This window comes from Apodemus sylvaticus, chromosome 10 (assembly GCF_947179515.1).
Source record: "Apodemus sylvaticus chromosome 10, mApoSyl1.1, whole genome shotgun sequence".
In the NCBI taxonomy this organism is placed as follows: Eukaryota; Metazoa; Chordata; class Mammalia; order Rodentia; family Muridae; genus Apodemus; species Apodemus sylvaticus.
In genome coordinates this window covers 6,254,507-6,273,807 of record NC_067481.1, presented here as the reverse complement: position 1 = coordinate 6,273,807, position 19,301 = coordinate 6,254,507, and the positions used below count along the sequence as shown (strand labels likewise).

The following is a 19,301-nucleotide window of genomic DNA, read 5'->3' as shown; positions in this document are numbered from 1 at the left end:
GTTCAGGGATTAAGCAGCCCTTCAGGGCACGGCCCTCCCTCCCACTGGGACCTGTTGAAGGGAATTCTTTACTCTGATTTCACTCAACAATCTCCTGCCTTTCCTCCCCCAGCAACTCCTGCAGTGTAACCCCAGCCAGCCGATCTCGGCCCCGGCCCATCCCTACTTCTCAAGCCCCCCAACAATGCACAGTGGGGCGTTTCTATCACTGAGCACACGTATGTGGGGCCCACCACCTCACACCCTCGCGTTGCCTCCCATCCACTTCCCAAGAAAGCCTTTCTGGAGAGAACACACCCTGAAGGGCTTGGGTTCATGTCGCCTGCAGGTTGACAAGTTCTGCAGATGCTCCCTGCATGGGGGCGGGGCGCACAACTGCGCTGACGCCCAACAACACGCATCAGGTTAGATAAGAGACCCCAGCCCTTCGCCTTCACTGCGCAGCTGCAGAGCCAGGCCCCTGAGAGAGGGCGCCCCCTGCTGGTCTTGATTTTCGTTTTAGGCAGTTGCAAGAATTGAATTCCAGTTCAGAGGACCTAAATTAAACAGGAAATGGGGCAGGGCGGGTTTTCTGACCCTAGGTGTGGTTACAGCACCTGAGGGTGTTCTGAGTAGTCACATCATCAAAAACAGACTGTTGATGCCCTTCTGTTGGATGCATGGAAAATAAAGGTAGCCTGTTCCTGAGTTTTCTGGTGCCGGTCTGTATCTGGGGGACAAGGTTTGACAACAGAGGAAGCTTGACAGAGGGCTGGAGACGGTTCTGGCAGGAACTGAGGAGCCGGGGAGCTTCCAAGGCCTCAAGTTGGGTGCATCCACCCCACATAATACATACTTTTTTGGGGGGAAAAATCCCCAAGCAGTGCTGCTTCTGGGCTCACACCCTAGACATACTGACCCTGCAACCCCCAAATGAGAGGAAACTTGGCACCAAGATAACTCGTTTATTAGAAGCACGGGGTGGGGAGGAACAACGGAGCTTCCCACGTTTGGGGACAGAGCCCACCACCACAAATGACAGCGCAGCTCGGCGGATGCACAGGAGGAGGAGGAGGTTAGGCAGCCCCGGGGCAAGGCAGCACATGCCCTCAGCGCAGCCCTCATCAACGCACGCAGGAGCGCGGCAGGGTCGGGGAGGCTGCGCGGGTAGCAGCGGTAGCCTTCTAGGACGGCTGGGAGCAGCAGCAGGCCGCTTAGAGGATCTTTGCGGCAGCGCCCCATGGCCTCCTTGTAGCTCAGCCTCTCCTTGGTGATGGGGTCTGTCAAATCCTTCTCGTAGCCGGATTCATCCTGCAGGAGCTGGCCCAGGTCTTCGCTGATCATCCCGCAGAGCACAGCCTGAGGCACGGGGATGCGTCCGGTCCTCTTGGGGTCGATGAGGCCCCCGGTGAGGTGCTGCGCCAGCAGGTGGGGAAGCACGCTTTCCTGGGGCATCCAGCCCTTCTGGATGGCCTCACCCACTGACAGCCTCTTCCTGGTCACCGGGTCCTCGATGCCGGTGAAGGCCTTCTGAGCGTTGAGCAGCCGCTGAGTGGACGTGTTCTCGATGAGCCCGCGCTCCACTGCCTTGTGGACGGAGTAGCGTTCTCGGCTGAGAAGGTCTACAATGCCTCCTGTGGCTGCCTGGGCCTCCAACAGCTTCTGCCCCGTGATGGGGTCCAGCATGTTCTTGGCCACAGCTGCCTTGATGCTGCACTTGTTCTCTGTGGTTGTATCGTAAATCCCGGCGATGGGAAAGCTATCTTCAGTGAGGCCAAAAGAGAGGCCGGGGGAGAAGAAGCCGGTACTCTGGGGGCCTGGAGAACAGACTGGAGACTTGGAGATGATGGACCCGATGGAGACGGAGGAACTCGGCTTGGTCTCCCCTGCTACCAGCAGAGCAAACTCGGAGATGGGGAGGCGGCCATCTTTGTACCTGTGGTACTCTTCTTTGGAGATGCGGCGGCAGCGGAGGGCGGCCTCGATGGAGTATTGCTTCCCGCTCTTGCGGTCCAAGAGCACAGACTCCTCCCCGCAGGGGCTGCAGGTGGTGACTTCTTCCCAGTCACACTCCAGCTCCTGCAGCTGGAGGTACTGGCCCCTGTCGATGATACCCCTCTTGTAGGCCTCGTAAGGAGACATGTCGTTCCCGGTCTCCGGTTCCAAGATGCAGATCTTGGTGGAGAGGTTGGTCTCCCGCGTCTGGGTTTCCTGGTTGAGCTCCTCGCGGCTCACCTTGCTGTGCAGGTCCCTGAGGGTCCTCTCTTTCTCGTAGATCTTGTCCTTTTCGTGGAGAATGGCGGCCTCGAGCTGCGCGATGGCCTGGCTCCGCTGGGCGGCCTTCTGGCGCTCGCTCTCCGTTTTCTGGCTGAGCAGCCGACCCTCCTCCTGTAGCTGCCGGGCTCTCTGCTGCTTCTGCTGCTCCAGCTCTCGCAGCTGTCTCTGCAGCCGCCCGCAGTCCTGGCTTGCCTGGTCCCGGGCCTTCTGGAGCTCAGATTCCTCACGGGACCAGGACCTCTTCAGAGCCTCGGCTCGGTCGATCCGCTCCTGCAAGCCCCGGACATCCTCCTCCCGGCCCTTGCGGGCCGCGCGCTCCCGGTTTAGGGTCTCCCACACTCGGGCCCTCTCGCCCTCCAGCACTGGGTCCTTCTCGACCCTGATCACTTCCTTGTATATGGTCTTCCCCTGTGATTTAGTTTTCTGAAGGACGTCGACCTGAACCTGCAGGCCCTGGCACTCCCGGTGCAGCTCGGCCACCCGGCTCTTCTCCTGATCCAGCTCTCGCCGCAGAGCTTCGGTAGACCTCTCCAGATCCGGATCCTTCTCCAACTTGACTACCTCCTCCATGATGATCTTCTCCTGCACGGCAGGAGGCCGCGTCTCCAGCTCCTGGATCTTCAGGCTCAGCTGCCGCAGCTCCCTCTCAGCCTCCAGCTTCTTGCTGCGGTCCTCCTCGAAGCTGAGCGCGGCCTCCTCCTCCTCCACGCGGGCGCCCAGCTGCCGCACCTCGAGCTCCAGCTGCCGCCGCCGCCCCACCTCCTCGTCCAAGCTGCGGCTCAGCCGCCTGTGCTCCTCGCGCAGCTTGGGGTCCTTCTGGGTGACCACCACCTCCTGCACCACGATCTGCTCCTCGGGGCGTCTCCTCTCCAGCAGCAGGTACTTGTTCTGCAGCTCGTACACGGCGTCCTCGGCAGCTCGCCTCTTCTGGACAGCCTCCCGCACCTCCTGCCGGAGCCTCTCGGCCTCCTTCTCCAGCACCGGGTCCTTCTCGTGCCGCACGACCTCTTTGCTCACCATCTTGGTCTCCACTTTGGACCTCTCTCGCTTCCACTCGTCACGCTCGCCCTGGAGGCGGATGAGCTGCTCCTGACAGCGCCCGTGGGTGTTGACCAGTTCGTTGAGCTGAGCCTTGAGGCGGTCGATCTCCCGGAGCACCTCTGGGTTTTTCTCGTGCCTCACCACCTCCTGAATCACCTCCTTGTATTCCACCACAGGCTTCTGAGCCCGCAGCACCTCCAACTCGGGCAGCAGCCTCGCCACCTCCCGCTCCACGCTGCTCTTCTGGCTGCCGGTCTCCTGCAGCTGGGCCCGGAGCCTCAGGATCTCCTGCTCCGTCTCCGGGAGCACCTGGAAGATCTCGCTGACGTGCTCCTGCAGCTGCACCTTGGGCATCTGCTTTTCCACCACCCTGTACTTGTCCTGCAGCTCCTGCAGCTCCCTGGCCAACGTGGCATTGTTCTTCCTCTCCTCCTCCAGGAGGCTTCTCAGCCTGGACGCTTCCTTGAGAAGGCCCGGGTCCTGCTCCACCCTCTTCACCTCCTTCACAATGACCTTGGGCTCCACCGAACTGATCACCTGCTCCAGGTCTTTGATGCGAGCCTGTATCTTAGCAACCGCCTCCTTCGCCCCCTTCCTTCGCGCAGCGTCTTCCTCGATCTGTAGCCTCAGAGTCTGGGCTGCCTTAACCATTTCCAGATCCTTCTCTACCTTAACCACCTCCCTCACCACCACCTTCTCCTTCACGCTCATCTCCTTCTGCTCCAGGGCCAGCAGTTCGTCCTTCAGCTCGTCCAGCCTGGCCGCGAGGGCGGCGTTCTCCGCACGCAGCCGCTGCAGCTCATGGTGGAGCTGGGTCACCTGGCTGTCCAGGCCGGGGTCCCGCTCAATTTGGGTGACCTCTTTGGTCAGCAGGTGAGGCTGCATGGCCTTCCTCTTGCCCTCCAAGTGGACGACCTTTTGGGCCACCACTTCCAGCTCGGCCTGCAGGCGGGCTCGCCGCTGGCCCTCATCCTCCACCCGGGATGCCGCCTGAGCCACGTTCCTCTCCAGCTGGGGGTCCCGGTAGAATTCCACCACTTCCTTCTCCTCCAGCCGCGCCACAGGCTGCTGGGTCCTCAGCTGCAGCAGCTGCTGCCTCTGCTCCTCCAGTTCACGCTGCACCTCAGCCACCCGCTTCCTCTCTTCCTCGAGCCGGGTCTTCAGGACCTCTGACTCTGACTCCGTCCTGGCGTGGGCCGGACTCCCTGATCCCTGCCTGGCGCTGTGGATGGCTTGGATGTCTTCATTAAGCTCTTTCTGTGGTGACCGAGAGAGAGGGGGAGACAGTCCTGGGGTGAGTGGAGAGAAGATTGGGGCCCCCTTTTTTCTGCACTCCACCCCTGAGGTCAGAGACCCCCCCCCCAGCCTGCTTTCTTAGACTTCCTGGTATAGATCCTGGGCAACAGAGCTGAAGACTTGGGATACTTGGACACAGGATTCTAGTCTGAAGAGCTCACTTAGGCGCTATTAGGATACAAGGCAGGTTGCTGGGCGGTGGTGGCACAGGCCTTTAATCCCAGCACTTGGGAGGCAGAGGCAGGTGGATTTCTGAGTTTGAGGCCAGCCTGGTCTACAGAGTGAGTTCCAGAACAGCCAGGGCAATACAGAGAAACCCTGTATTGAAAAAACCAAAAAAAAATAAATAAATTAAAAAAAAAAAAAAAGGATATGAGGCAGGGTCTGGGCCTCCCCAGTCCCACCCCCTGGGAGAGGGTGCTAACCTTCTCTAGTAGATACTGAAAAAAATGGCTCAGGAAGAGAAAAGCTGGCAAGCCAGTGGGCACTGTACGAGTTCCTGGCTTCTGCGCGGCCCACAGCTGGCCGATGCGACTGGGTCTTAACGCTGAGGACTACGGAGCATTTCTTGGCGCTCTAAAGCTCTCATCACCCTCAGAGGACTGCTTATAACTAAGGAAAGACTGGGGGGCAACGGGCATAGCCTGTATGAACTTCTGGAGAAGTCGTCATGCCCAGGCCTGTCCAGAGGCTAAGGCTGCAGGGGAGAAGGAGACCAGGTTGTCTGCTGTGGTCACAGGGCGGGCACCGTCCTCCTACCTTCTTCAGCATCTTGTTAGCAAACTCCAGCTGGTGCAGCTGCTGCCGCTGGACTGCGGCCACCTCGGTGTAAGCCTTAGTCAGGTTCTTCTCCTGGGGAGCAAAGCAGGGAGAGCGACAGCAGAGTCAGCTCCAGCCTGAGGAGCTGCAGAGCTGGTGCGAGGAGATGCTAGACCCTGCCAGGACCAGCCTCACCTGAGCCTGGATGCTCTCCTGCAAGGAAATCACCCTGAGTCTCTTAGGGGCGGACGCTGCCAGGGCGGGCTCTAAGGAGCAGCGGTAGGTATCTGCTCTCAGCTCATAGTCCTGAACAGGAGGGAAAGTTACTTACAGAGACTGGATGTGGGGGATGAGGGGCTGGAGGAGGGAGGCAGGCTGGTGGAGTGCTCACCTGGAGGGCTTCCTGCAGGTCCCGGGTGAGGCGGGACACTGTGGCCTGGTCTTGCTCACGTCCCAGGATTTCCTGTATCAGCCTCTACCAAGGAGGAAGAAAGAGTCACAGGGGCTGGGGGCACGCCTTTCCTTCCAACTGGTATCCCCAGCACGGCAATTGGCCGGCACACAGGCAGCAGGAACTCAGGGACGCCTCCCTTCTCTTAGACGTTCATGTCTGATGGCCCTAGAGTTCTGTCTGGGCCCAGTGGCTCCTACACTATAGCTCTGGTGTCATTAGGCCCCAGATCTGCTGGGTCCAACTGCAGCTCTGGGCACCACCTCAGAAGGACATCTTGGACAAGCTTTTGGGACCAGACTCTGAAAAGCACTGCTTATCCAGTGTTCTGAAGCCTGGGTATGCATTCTGATTCACCTAGAGTCTAAAAGGAGGAGGAGGAAAAAGAAGAGGAAGAGGAGAAAGAGAGAGAGAGAGAGAGAGAGAGAGAGAGAGAGAGAGAGAGAGAGAGAGAAGGAAGGAAAGAAGGAAGGCAGGCAGTAGTGGTGTAAAGGCAGCCAGCCTGATCTACAGAGTGAGTTCTAGAATAGCCAGGGCTACACAAAGAAACCTGTATCAGAAAGAGAGAGAGAGAGGGGATCAGGCAGTGGTGTGCACACCTTTAATCCCAGCACTTGGGAGGCAGAAGCAGGGCAGGTGTATTTCTTAGTTCGAAATACTGGTCTACAGAGTGAGTTCCAGGAGTTCTAGGACAGCAAGGCCTACACAGAGAAACCCTGTTTCAAAAAACCAAAAAGAGAGAGGAGAGGAAAGGAGAGGAGGGGAGGGGAAGGGAGGGAAGGGAGGGGAGGGGAGGGGAGAGGACATGAAAGAAAAAAGTACCAAATGCTCTGAAAAGCCCAGCTTCATATTTCTGGGAACAGCCCTATCCCTGCCCCCTCAGACTTCTGTCCTGGCTCCTCAGAGGCCTCCATAGACAATTTTCAATTTGAAAATTTTCAATCTTAGGGTGACTTTTTTTTTTTTTAATATATATTTTATTACACCAGAAGAGGCCATTGAATCTCATTACAGATGGTTGTGAGCCACCATGTAGTTACTGGGATTTGAACTCATGACGTTTGGAAGAACAGTTGATGCTCTTAACTACTGAGTATCTCTCCAGATAGCTCAAATGTCTCCTTTGAGGGGGACATTTCTCATCTTCCTGACTCCAGGGCATTTTTCTCAGGTCACTTGCCCTCGCTTCCACATGTTTCCACCAGGGGGTGCTCACACCAAGCTGGTGGCTGGCCTGTCTCTAACAGCCACAGGGATAGACTTCCCAACAGGGCGAGGGCCTGAGGGTGTGGCTCTGTACCCTCTACTCCTGGTTTCTCCCCTTCAGCCCTAGCAAGGATGAAGAGAATCCCTGCAGGGGAAAGCGGTGTTGAGAGTGCTGTAGAGGAGTAGGGGCCACCCCGCCCACACCTCCTGATCTGACCTATGAAACCTCTTGCTTTTGAGCCTTGGTCTCATGGTTACACACAGCCGTCCCAGCTGGGTTGGTGGCTGGAAAGAAGCAGGTAGCTGGAGGCCCCAGCTCTAGGCCAGGCCCTGACTCAAGTACCGTCCACCCCATAGCCCCAGGCCTCACCTTCTGCGCTTGCAGCTTGTAGGCAATCTGGCCTGGCCCGTCGCTGGGCTGCACCTGGTGGTGGGGCAGCTGCTCCAGCCAGGAGCTCAGGTTGTCCCTGCTGTTCCTGAGCTGCTGGTGGGTGAGGATGGCATCCTGTAGTATCTTCTCCCTGACAGAAGACAAGGTCCCATACAGGCATGAGAAGCTGGCCTCCAGGAATGGGCTGGGGGTGTGCAGAGGAGGCTGGTGGAAGCCTCCATCCGGAGACAGCACCGGAGCCCTGAGCGGCAGACAGGCCAGGCCATGCAGCTAACGGAGATTGTGGCTGGGAGGCACAGTGACCCGTGCCTACCCGGCACTCATAAGGAGGGGAATTAAGTATATAGTTATCCCATTTTAGAGGCAAGGAGACAGCCTCAGTGGGGTTAAGTCACCAGCTCACTGGCATCAGTGCCCGGGTACCCCTTCCTTCTGCTCACCTCAAATCCAGCTGGTCCCCCACGGCGTGGTAACGGTCTGTGAGGACACGAACCTGGCGCTGCTGGCGCGGCAGGTCTTGGCAAAACTCTTGGAAATTGTTCTGCAGGGCACCGCACGCGTGCTCCGTGGCCTTCAGCTGGCGGTGCAGCCCCAGCACGCAGGCCTGCTGCTGGAGGAGCTCTCTCCGCTGGCGCTGTGGCAAAGGACGACAGCATGGCGCATGCGCCAGGCTCCTTGGGCTACCCAGACCACCCCTCACTTTCCCTCCTCTCAGGAAGCTGCCGCTCAGCCCTACCTGCAGCTCGCTGACCCTCTCCTGCAGTGCCCCAGAGCCTTCGGGGATGGGGCCCTCCTGTGCCAGGGCGACTTCAAAGCCTTGGATGACCCTGTCTGCCTCCTGGATCTGCTTCTCCAGGCCCAGAGCGGCCTTAGCTCTGCGGCGAGGAAGCAATGGTCAGGCAGCTCAGTCACACGCTCCGATGCCCTGCAGATGGCCCCCTCCCGAACACTCACTTGTCCCCATAGAGGTGGCACAGGCTATGCACATCGTTGTATTTGTTCTTGACACCGTTGAGGACCACAGGCAGCTGCAGGGCCGCTGAGCCCGTAGGCTTAGTAGACAGAAACGCCTCACACTCCTGCTGGGCTGCCTCCTTCTCGGCTCCCAGGCTCTGGAGGCGCTGCGCTGTGCCCTGGGTCAGGGGTGGGACAGGCGGAGAACACCGTCAGGGATTTCCAGGTCTCCTAACCCTATGTCTGTGAAGGCATGGTCCAAGGGTGGCCCAGGCCTGCCTCTTCTCCTCATCCCCTCAGGGACAGCCTAGGGCAGGACAATCTTTCTCAGCCCACACCCACACCCCTGGCCTCTTCATCCACCGAAGGATGGGTTGGGAGGTGAAATGAGGTCCTTTGTACTAGGTCCTTAGCAACAAGGACCAGGGACACTGTGTCCTGTCCACTGTCAGCCCGGTACCTTGCTGTTCCTTCAGGCTAAGCTCTGTTCACTCAGGGCAGCCGCCTTCCATCTCTCATCACAATTAATTCACCTGTTTTGCCGTGGCAGGGTCAGCCACCAGCCTCCGGCCTCCTGGGCCATCTGTGAGACCTTCCAAAGTCACCGGCTTCCTCCCCCTACGCAGAGCATCTTCACATAGCCCTGACTTCACATCCCCGCCCTTGGAAGCCTCTTCCCTCCCACCCCCATGCCCCCTCCCCGGCCAGGCTGGGCTGCTGCCCCCCCACCCCCAGTTCCTACTGCATGGTAGACAGACCAGAACAGGTTAGACAACAATGTAAACGGACGTGGTTCACATTTTTAAAAATCCAAGCACTCGTGGTATGCTGTATTTGAACAGAAACCAGAAACCGGTTTGGAAGGCTAACCAGAATGCTCGGGGCACCTTCAGGCCGCAGGGGTTGAGTGTCAGAGAACGTCACTGGCTGACAGGACGGTGTCTCTGCCCCTCCAAGCAGGCTTTCCTTACTCTCCCCTATGGGCTATCCCTGGCTACCCTGCTGTTTCCACAACTCTCATTAGAAAAAAAAATTCCACGTGTTGGAAGGGTCCCTACTCCGGGCTTTGTCACACTTTCACCTCCAGAATGCCCAAAGGATGTGGGTACCACCCCAGAGGTAAAAGAACCAAAGTCTGAATCCTGACTTGTCCACGGTGACAGAGTCTGTCGGAGGAAGAACCAGGATAGGAGCCCCACTTTCTGAGCCCATAGCCCCAGGAGTGTGCACACCCTCAGGGCAGGGCCCTCTCCTGTCCTGAAGCTCTCAAGGCCGCTCACTTACCTCACAGCTGTGGATGCGGCCCTCCAGGTCCTTCAGTGGAGAAGGCTGGTTCAATGGGCTCCTGGCCCAGCTCAGCACCTGCCTCTCTATCTGTCCCAGATCCCCATTCAGCTGCGTCATCTGTGACAGGAGCTTCTGAGCCTGCGGGTCGGCTGGGGCTGAGCCTGCTGGAGCTGGGGGCAGAAGTGCTAGTGAGCGGCCAGGCCTACCTTATGTCTGCCTGGGACAGGCCCTCCCTGGGAAGAAAGTCTAGTCGTAGAGACGGAGCGCCTCCTACCCAGCATGGCCGGGCCGCCCATCTGCCCTCCCTGGCCATCCTCTGGTACCCTGCTGGCCGGGCTGGAAGTGCTCCACAGCAGCAGCCTTCAGACGGCTCTTCTCTGTAGACAGCTTCTGCTTCAGGGTCTGCAGCTCCGTAGCCAGCCTGGGGAGGATGAGAGGAGGGTGTCTGTCTGTCTGTCTGCCTCTCCAGCCCTAGCACCCGGTGCCTTAGAGGAAAGCATTGGCCCTGGTGGGTGCCTCTGGGCGTCCTAGGGTGTGCCACCTGGAGGCTTTGGCTACAGCTTCAGGGTCTGGTGCTGGGATGCAGAGGCAGGCCGCCGGGGCGCTCTTGGGCTCTCCTCCAGGGCCCTGAACCACCCACGTGTATGGGTCAGCATTCTCCTTGAGTGTGTACCGCTCTCCCCGAAGCAACTGAACCTGAGGATGGAGAGGGGCTCGTGTGGGATGCACGGCTGGGACTGGGGAGGTGGCTGGGCCCAGGGACGGGTGGTGACAGCAGCTGGAACAAGGCTGGAGGGGAGGTGGGAGGGGCTGGGGTAAGGACAAGGACAGATCAGAGGTGGGACAGGTTTGAGAGGGGTGGGGCTGGGTCAGGGAAGGAGCGAGAAGAGGGAGGGGCAGGGAGGGGTGGGTTAGAGACTGAGCAGTGTGGAGAGGTGGGGGACAGGCTGGGGCAGGTGAGGAGGCAGCTGGAGATCGTACTTCTCCTGAGTCCCAGTCACAGATGCTTTCCACGGGCAGCGGCTGCTTGGGCGGGTTCCTGCGCTGTGGCAGTGGGGCCACCTCCTGGCTTCGCTGCTGCAAGTCCCCAACAGCCCTCTCGGCTACGGCCAGCTGCTTCTCCTCTGCCTGTTGGGGACCCAGGCAACCGGAGCTCAGGCCAGGCTGCAAAACAGCCAGCTGCCTCCTTCCCATCTCCCAGGAGGAGTGTGGTCTTCATCAGGAGAGAGGCTAAGGCAGACTGTCTGTCTTATGGAGGGTAGGGATGCTGGCTAGAACCACACAGGCCTCCAGGGCGGAAGCTGTGGGGACCTCGGAGCTCGGCCAGGCTTCTTGTCACATTACTGAAGGGTAGGAGGGTCAGGGCTCCTGCCGGAACAGCCCCTCCTCCTGGGGCTTGGGGGCTGCCCTGGGGACCTCTTTTCTAGGGAGAAGGCTCCAAGCCAGGGGCAAGATGCAGATGGCACAGGGGGACTCTCACCTCCAGCTGTTGCAGGAGTTCTGTGCAGGAGCCGGAGGAGTCCCCAGTGCCACAGCCGTACTTGGTGTCCAGGTTGGAGCTGAGCTTTGCCAGGGTCTGGCTGACTGAGTCCACCTCTTCCTGGAACTAAGGTCACTGGGTGGTCAAGGGCAAAGCCGGGGGCCAACCTACTACCCACTGACCCTGCAAAATAGCTGGACATGGACAAGGCTAAAGTCATACTAGGATAAACTTCAAGTCGGGCTAAGCCCAGGCTAGCTACACTCAAACCAGCTTTAAACAACAAAACAAAATCGAACAAAACAGGCTAACCAGCTAAACAAAGACCAGCTACATCTACCAGACCGTCTGACCTTTTTAGCATTTTTTCTTTTCTTTTCTTCTTCTTCTTCTTCTTCTTCTTTTTTTTTTTTTCTCAAAACAGGGTTTCTCTGTGTAGCCCAGGCTGGCCTCAAACTCAGAAATCTGCGTACCTCTGCCTCCCAAGAGCTGGGATTAAAGGTGTGTGCCACCACTACCTGGCTTGTGGGACCTTTTTAAAAGGGGGTGTCCACACATGGAACATTTTTGGTTTTAGTGTCTTTTAGTGTCGTAAGACAATGTGCTGGCTTTTGTACTTAAGGGTCTGGTGCATGCCAGTCAAATCTTCTAGTACTGAGATATACTCCTACTTATTTTATCTTCTTTTGTGCAATAGGGTCTCATTAAGTAGCCTAGGCTAGCCTCAAGATTGTCAGCCTGTTCTCACCTCTCCAAGTGTGGACAGACATATGTCCACACAGCTTAAAATTAAACAATAAGGAAAAAAAAAAAGGAAAAACAACTCAGGGGCAGGAGATACAACTTAGTTCGTGGGTTTTGTAGAGAGGCCCTGAGTTCAATCCCCAGCACCACATAAAAAGGCTCGGTGACACATGCCTTAAGGCCAGCACTTAGGAGGTTCGGAAGTTCGAGACCATCCTCAGCTACATCGTGAGTTTGAGGTCAACCTGGGTTACATGAGACTCTGTCAGAATTAATTCATTAATTTTTAAAAATTAGAAAAAATAAATAAACTCACTTGCTAGGGGTGACATCGCCTCGCGGAGAGGGTCTCATTCTGTATACTATTCCCCCACAGGGACTTAGGCGGAAGGCCTAAGTGGCCTTATGCTTTTCAGTGGCCCCATGCTGCCCTTGAACCCCGCCCCCCACTCCTCTGCAGCCGCCACCCCGGTCCCCGGCCACAGGCTCACCCTCCTGTAGTCCTCTACGCGCTGCAGCTGGCTCTCCTGACAGATGCAAAGGTTTAGGAAATTCTGCCACTCCATCTTGAGGGCCTCCTGGTGGACCTGGAGCACAGCAGGGTGAGCACTCGAATCTCGCTACACCCACCAGCCCCCCATTCTGTTTGGGGAGCACAGTGTGGGGGCGGGGCACGGGCGGGCCCTCCGCACCTGGATGGGCCCAACAGCCGGGTGCCCAAGCTCCACCATGCGCTCCGCGTCGTCCTCCAGCTGGTTTATACTCCGCTCCTGGGCCAGCAGCTCATGCTGCTTGAAGTGCTAGGGATGATTGAGGCGGGGTCAGCCGTGAGCAAGAAGCCGGCCCTAGGCACCCCCGCTGCTGCCCCGCCCTGTCCCCACAGACCTCATACTCTCGCCTCACGCCGGCGGGGTCAGGCATGAGGTCACTCCAGTCCTGCTGCAGGATGCGGCCTTGTTGATCTGCCAGGGCGCCCAGCTGCCTCGTGCAGCCTTGCAGGTGTGTGTACAGGCTGCCCAGACTCTGTCGGCGCCACGAGGCCGCCTTCTGTGCTCAGGAGAGAAGGAGGCGGCCCTCAGCCACCAGTGACCCCGGGAAGGGTTGAGGCAGAGAGGTCCCACCCACAGAAGCATCAGGCCCCAGCTCACCAGTAGGTCACGGTATTGGTTCCTGATGGTGTTTGCATCCTGCCTCAGCCAAAGAGAGAAATGGGGTTTAGTGTCATGGCTCCCCACATACAGGCTGGTCCCCCACCAACATCTCTCCCCTTTAAGGCCAGACTATCTAGCCTGATTGTGATGGGGGGAAAGGGGTCCCCACCAAGCTGGACGGGGATGCACCCACCGGTCCCACCAGCATCCGCAGCTGCTGCCCATAAGCCTCGATTTCCCTTTGCAGGATGTTGTGCTCTGCCACCTGCTGTTCCAGCTCTGTCATCCCGGGCCCGTAGTGGCCCTCACGGACCAGCTTCTGCAGAAGAACCAGGTCCTCAGTGCTACCAGGAAGGGTCTGTGTCCTACAGCCCAGAGAACCCTTCCCACCCCACCCCCACAGCCACCCGTGCCCTCCCCACAGCAGGAGAGGCGGAGTCAGCCACAGAGGCAAAGAGTGGACAGGCCGGGTAAGCAGCCTGGGTGACTGACGGGCAGCTGTTCTCCATAGGGGGGACATGGCGTTCTCATGTAGCCACCGGGGACTCACATGGTTCTCAGGATTCAGGCCTCACCCTATACTCTGAGCCCAAACCTCAGCAACTGCAGCCTGGACATGTCCAGCCAGACCCAAGACCTGCCCTTCCCCCACAGTCCCTGGTTGCCATCACAATGCATCAAATACAGTGTCCTGTGCCTTGGTATGTCCACTGTCTATCCTACCCCAGTCTCCACAGCCGGAGCTTTTTGCCTTCCCCGGAGGTCCACACTTGTCACTATGACCCAGCTAAGTCCTTCCACCCCTCAGTGCCTTCTGCAGGAAGCCTCCCCGTCCACATCCGCGGGCCTGAGCTATCCCCAGCTTCAAAGCTAAAGCTCCCGTAGACACCACTCTGTCTTGTGCTCTCTGACTGTGCCGGGTGTAGCGCTGAGCTCCTTGAGAACGTGTCCATGTAGGGCCACTGCCCCTGACCTGTTTCTGCTCCAACACACGCGCCCAGTCGACCCTGGGCCCCACATCTGGCGGCAGTGCCATCTTCTCATACAGAGCACGGTACTCCGAGCACTCCTGGGTCACCCGCTCGTGCAACTGCTTGATGCTGCCAAGAGGAGACGCCGAGTCAGAGCTGGGCTGGGTCCGCATCCGCAGGGCACCCCATGCCTCCACTGGGAGACCAGCTCACTCACTCTTTCTCAATCTCCTCAGCCTGTGGGTGCTTGAGCCGCCGGGCCTTGTCTACATCCAGGAAGAGATCTTTGAGGAGTACCTCAGCTTCCTTCAGGTTGCGGCCAGTCTCCTGCTGGTGCTGTAAAGCCTGGTTCTGCTCGCTGTTCTGCCGGTCCTGGTGGGACACAACAACGTGCAGGGCTTAGAGGCTCACAGCTTCCCCAATGTCCCTTTATTTGACTCCCAAAGCGGGGAGCAGGGTGCGGATGGAAAGCCCCCCTTCGGCTGCGGTGGGTTGTGGACAGTTGAGGACCCAGGCTGTCTATCTCTCTTCACGGGAGACCCTCTGGGAACTCTCTGGCATTGACTCTGGGTCTCCACGCCCCGCCCCTCCCGCCCTGACAGAGTCCTTACCTGTTGCAGCTTCTTCTGAGTCTCCAAAATGTCCCTTTCCACCTGATCCGCGTTGGCTTGCATGCGGGAGATGAGCAGAGCCAGTTCCTGGGTTGCAGCCCTGATGGGTTGTCGGGGCAGAGGACAGCGATTATGGAAAGGCCCTCTGAGCCAGCCGGCCATGTAGGCCCCACTCCCCCTCCAGCCCTTTCCAAAGAAGAGTCCGTGGCCTGAGCTCCAAGAGGCTCAGCTTTAGATAGATTGTGAGGGTACTGCGTCCTGTAGAGGGCTTAGAAAGTGAGAGGCTAGGAGGCAAACCCCCTGCCCCACCCTCTCCCCACCACTCTTCTTGCCTAAGGGGCCTCAGCACTAAGGAGATTTTAGTGGCTCTCTGGAGGAACCAGGCAGAGAGAGGCCAAGAGATGCTTGGGGTACCCCAATATCCTCCCGCTGATTTGGGGACTCGAGAGCTTGGCTTCCACCCACCTTTCTTCGTGGCACCCCCTGTTGCTCTGCCCCCAGTTTCATGTCCGTGCAACTTTCAGACACCTACTGTGTGCCCGAGCTCTAGGGGCGAGAATCAGGCAGACCCGAACAGAACAGGCGTCCTTGTGAACACGACGCCCGCAGGAGCCATACTCCGAGCCACAGGGAAGTCTCAGCAGAGCTGCACCTGGACCCTCGGAGGGGAGTGCCAGCAAAGACCACTGTCTGACACCTCTGTGCCCAAGATGGGTGTGTTCTGGAGAGATGGCTCAGCGCTTAAGGGCACCTTCTGCTCTTCCAGAGGTCCTGAGTTCAATTCCCAGCAACCACATGGTGGCTCACAACCATCTGTCATGGGATGCGGAGCCCTCTTCTGGTGTGTCTGAAGACAGCTACAGTGCACTTATATAAATAAGATAAATAAATCTTTAAAAAAACATGGGTCTGGTCCTTCTTAAGAGTACTCAGTACATAGGCAGGGTTGGCTCGGTCATCCTGCCTCCTCCTCTTCCTGAGGTGCTGAGTCCACAGACATATGCTACCACATCTGGACTTATTTATTTTTACGTTAAAAAGACAAACAACAGTAGGGCAGTGGTGGTGCCCACCTTTAATCCTAGCACTCGGGAGGCAGGGGCAGGTGGATCTCTGTAAGTTTGAGGTCAGCCTGGTCTACAGAGTGAGTTGTAGGCCAGCCAGGGCTACACAGAGAAACCCTGTCTCAAACAAACACACAAAAAATATCCCCATCCCCAAACCTCCCACAAACAACAAGAACCCACAACAACCAAGTCTTATTCTATAACCCAGGCTGGCCTAAAATGTACTATGTTAACCCAGGCTGGACTATCAGCTTCTGGAATTCCTGGTGTGAGCCACCATGCCTGGCTAAATGGGGTTTTAATATCTTCAGCACAGGATTTTGTTTTGCTTCTATGAGCCAGGATCTCACTGTGTATCCTTGGCTAGCCCAAACTCACTATATAGTCCAGGTTAGCCTCAAATTCATAGAGATGGCCTTGAGTTCTTGGATTAACGGCATGTGCCAACCATGCCTGGCCCTGAGCACAGAGGTCTCTGGGGTACTTAAAGAATTAAGTCATGGGAAGCACCCAGCTCAGGTCTTCGTACCAAGCACCTAGTACATATTATTTTATTTTTATGTGTACAGATGTTTTGCCTACATGTGTATCTGGGTATCATGTGTATACCTGATGCCAGTAGAAACCAGAAGAGGATTCCCTGGACCTGAAGCTACAGACAGTTGTGAATGTAGACGCTGGGACTTGAACTCAGGCCCTCTGGAAGGGCCAGCTCTCCAGCCCCCAATCTCACTGTGTAGCCCTAGCTGGCCTACCCTCTAGCTCACAGATCCGCTAGTCTCTGCCTCTGGAGTGCTGAGATTAAAGGCAATATGTTAATTTTTATTGTATGGAAGTGAGCGCCTTCAAGGTACAGACACCAGTGTTTTGCTTGCAGGGTATTCCCAGAGGCTAGGGCATATCACAGGTGCTCAATAAAGAATTGCTCAACGAGTTGTCACCTCTGAGGGGAAGAAGAAGCCCTCGGCAGGACGATGAAGGCAGCCACAGCAGTCAGGGACTGGAGGCCAGGAGGCTTCTGGGACTCCAGGGAGAGCCCAGCCTCAGGTTGGGCCTCCTGGCAAAGATGCTTCCGCTGGGAACTATGCACTCCACCCTGGGCTGGGCGCAGTGCCTCAGGGAGACAGGTCACTCCAGTGAGAGTCTTAAGCACTGTCTTTCCTGTTGGCCCAGATGCCCAGCCTCTGGGCTGGCACCCTGATCCCTGTCGAGGTAATGGGCACCTGGATCTCAGCCTTTCATCTACACGCTTATCTTGACACCTCTGCACACCGACACCTGACTCCAGGCAGGCTGCCACCTCCTAGAGAGGGCTTGGGGCCAGTGAGCGGATGAACATGAACATGGTCAAGTCTCCCTGCAGACGGCTACCGACCGGAGCGTGGTACCACCTTCTCCCACCCCTGTGAGAAAGGCCTCCTGACTCTTGAAGGAGACAGACAAGACCCAGGGTTGGAACCTGGAGGGACATGTTTTAGGTGGGCTGTAGTCCAGCTCAGAAACCCCCCTCCTGAGCCTCTTCCTCCCGCACACCCAGTATCCATGCTCGCTCCAAGACTTATCCAATCCATGTGGACCATCAGGGTTGAGTGACAACCTGGGAGCCAGATTCTGCTGTTCCCAGTCACTCTGTCCAGCACCTCTAAAAGGGCACCTCCATCTGTGTCTCCCACACCCCTCCTCCTCAGAAGAATGTGGGTGGCAGCAGGCTATCCATCCCTGGGCCACAGTCAGGAGAGGGTCCACCCTTGGGCCCTTGGCCTCAGGACACCAAATGCCAGAACCGGGCTCTGCCGCCAACCTCGGCCCTGCACCACCCTGATCCCAGCACCGCTACCCACGGCCCCGCTCACCGATTGTGCTTGTTGGGGGAGCCCTTGGGGGACCCCTTGGCTGGGGAGCCCTTGGGGGACCCCTTCCCCTGGGAGCCTTTGCTCAACCCCTTGAACATGGTGGTGAAGCAGGTGCCGGCTCAGGCTGGGCTCTCCTGGGAGGAGGGCGGGAAGGCGACACACGTCCTCGCTGGCTACTAGCCGGGCTCTGGAGAGGTGGGGCGGCGGTCAGGGAAGGCAGTTTCTGGGAGGCTCCTCCCTGCAGGTGCGGTGTCTCTGCCAGGCCCGGCCCGCGCATGCCCCAGCGCCCGCCCCGATGTGCGCAGCCAGCTCCTGCACAACCAGTCTGGGAGGAGAGGGCACAGCCCAGGGGCGGGGCGCCCGCGCGACTCCCACGGAGGTTTGGACTTGTTACACCCACATACCCAGCCAGAGAGCAGTGATCACACCCAGGTGGGGAAGTGACCCGGCTGGAGCAAGATAGACTGACATGTCCAGGTCCTGGCTCAGCAGGTCCTAGAGCTGGGGTTAGCCAACCTCTAGGGCCCTTGCACAGAGGTCCACTATCACCCGGGTCCCCACCCATAGCTCGGCCAGCCAGGAGAGGTGGAGAGGTGGGGCCACCCTGGGCTTTGCTCTGTCTCCCATGGAGCAGCTGGTAGACATTCACACCAGGCAGCTATTTTTTTTTTCTTTTCAACTTAAGACAGGCTCTTGCCCAAGCTGGCAATCAACCTTTCCCCCTCAGCCTCCCACGTGCTGTGATTACAGGTGTGAACCACCGTACCTGCTTTCTTGTACCCGAAATTTTTAAAATGTGGGTGCCACCCAATTGGTTCTCCGTGTTCAGATAGCAGCCTCAGAAGATCCTCAGGCTAGCTTCGGAGAGGCCAGGCTACCCATTGTACACCTTTTCAAGTCCCTACCAGAATTGATCAGTCCTGTAGCCACACCGCAGTCGAGGTCACTATGAAGTCCTCAAGTACCCTGTGTGTTCCTCTGTCTGGTTTCCAGGTAGAGAAGCCACCGAGAGGTCCTTGTGGCTTCTACCAAGTCAGACAGACTGTCTGATGATCACATTGACTTAAGGTTTAGTGGCTTTTCCCCCACATCTGATGCCAATTCAACTCCTATTTCTAACAGGACCTCGGAGCAACAGGAGAGGACCAGCGGTCAATGGCTGCGTCTCGCCAAGAAACTACTGAGTTTGGCCACTGAACTAGAGAGGAGATTCGTTTTTTTTTTTTTTTTTTTTTTTTTCAGTTCCTGAAAGAGGTGGCTAGTGGCAGAGGGGGCTGAAGAAGGCAGAGGGAGGCCCTGACAGACAAAGTGAACAGCCGCAGGAAACGCGGTGGCCTGCAGTGGCTGATGATGTCCACTGCTCCAGGCACATAATGATTAGTGAGATGTCATCAGGGGCACAAACCACAGAAGCCTTCATCCCAGCCCCCCTCCGCCTCAATCCCGGTGACAAATCCTTCTAAACACTAATGTCATGTCTGCAATCAGCTCTTCTCCCAAGGGGCTATTTAAGTGACCTAAGTGACCGCATGGGCCGGAGGTCCGCACTAACTACCACCTTTTCCCCCAGCCTGGTGGGTGTCCACACAGCTACCTTTGCCTTTAAGACAAGGCTCTTCCCGGGAAGTAGTAGCTGTGGGAGGTCGGGTGGGGTGGTGGGAGGTACTCAGACAGCAGCTGGTCTGAGCCACAGGGCTCTACTCTTCAGAAGCCCCCCAGGCAGCCACCGGCACTGTGGGGGGGCCACTCACCGCCCCAGGCTCAAGGGCTAATTAACTCACTG

At 57.7% G+C, this 19,301-nt stretch overlaps 1 protein-coding gene across 1 annotated transcript; it reads right to left on the bottom strand.

Annotated features, from left to right (window-relative positions):
• Positions 1 to 929: 929 nt before the first annotated feature.
• Evpl (envoplakin) lies at positions 930 to 17,824 on the bottom strand. Its single transcript, XM_052195784.1, is given in 23 exon segments — positions 930 to 1,145; positions 1,147 to 4,554; positions 5,353 to 5,445; positions 5,548 to 5,658; positions 5,744 to 5,827; positions 7,380 to 7,530; positions 7,841 to 8,034; positions 8,137 to 8,275; positions 8,355 to 8,533; positions 9,639 to 9,811; positions 9,965 to 10,062; positions 10,183 to 10,337; positions 10,623 to 10,769; positions 11,122 to 11,247; positions 12,357 to 12,452; positions 12,558 to 12,665; positions 12,751 to 12,912; positions 13,014 to 13,052; positions 13,210 to 13,335; positions 13,990 to 14,116; positions 14,205 to 14,359; positions 14,599 to 14,698; positions 17,519 to 17,824. Coding segments are annotated over 23 exon segments (6,111 nt in total). The 5' UTR covers positions 17,617 to 17,824; the 3' UTR covers positions 930 to 1,103.
• Positions 17,825 to 19,301: the final 1,477 nt, after the last annotated feature.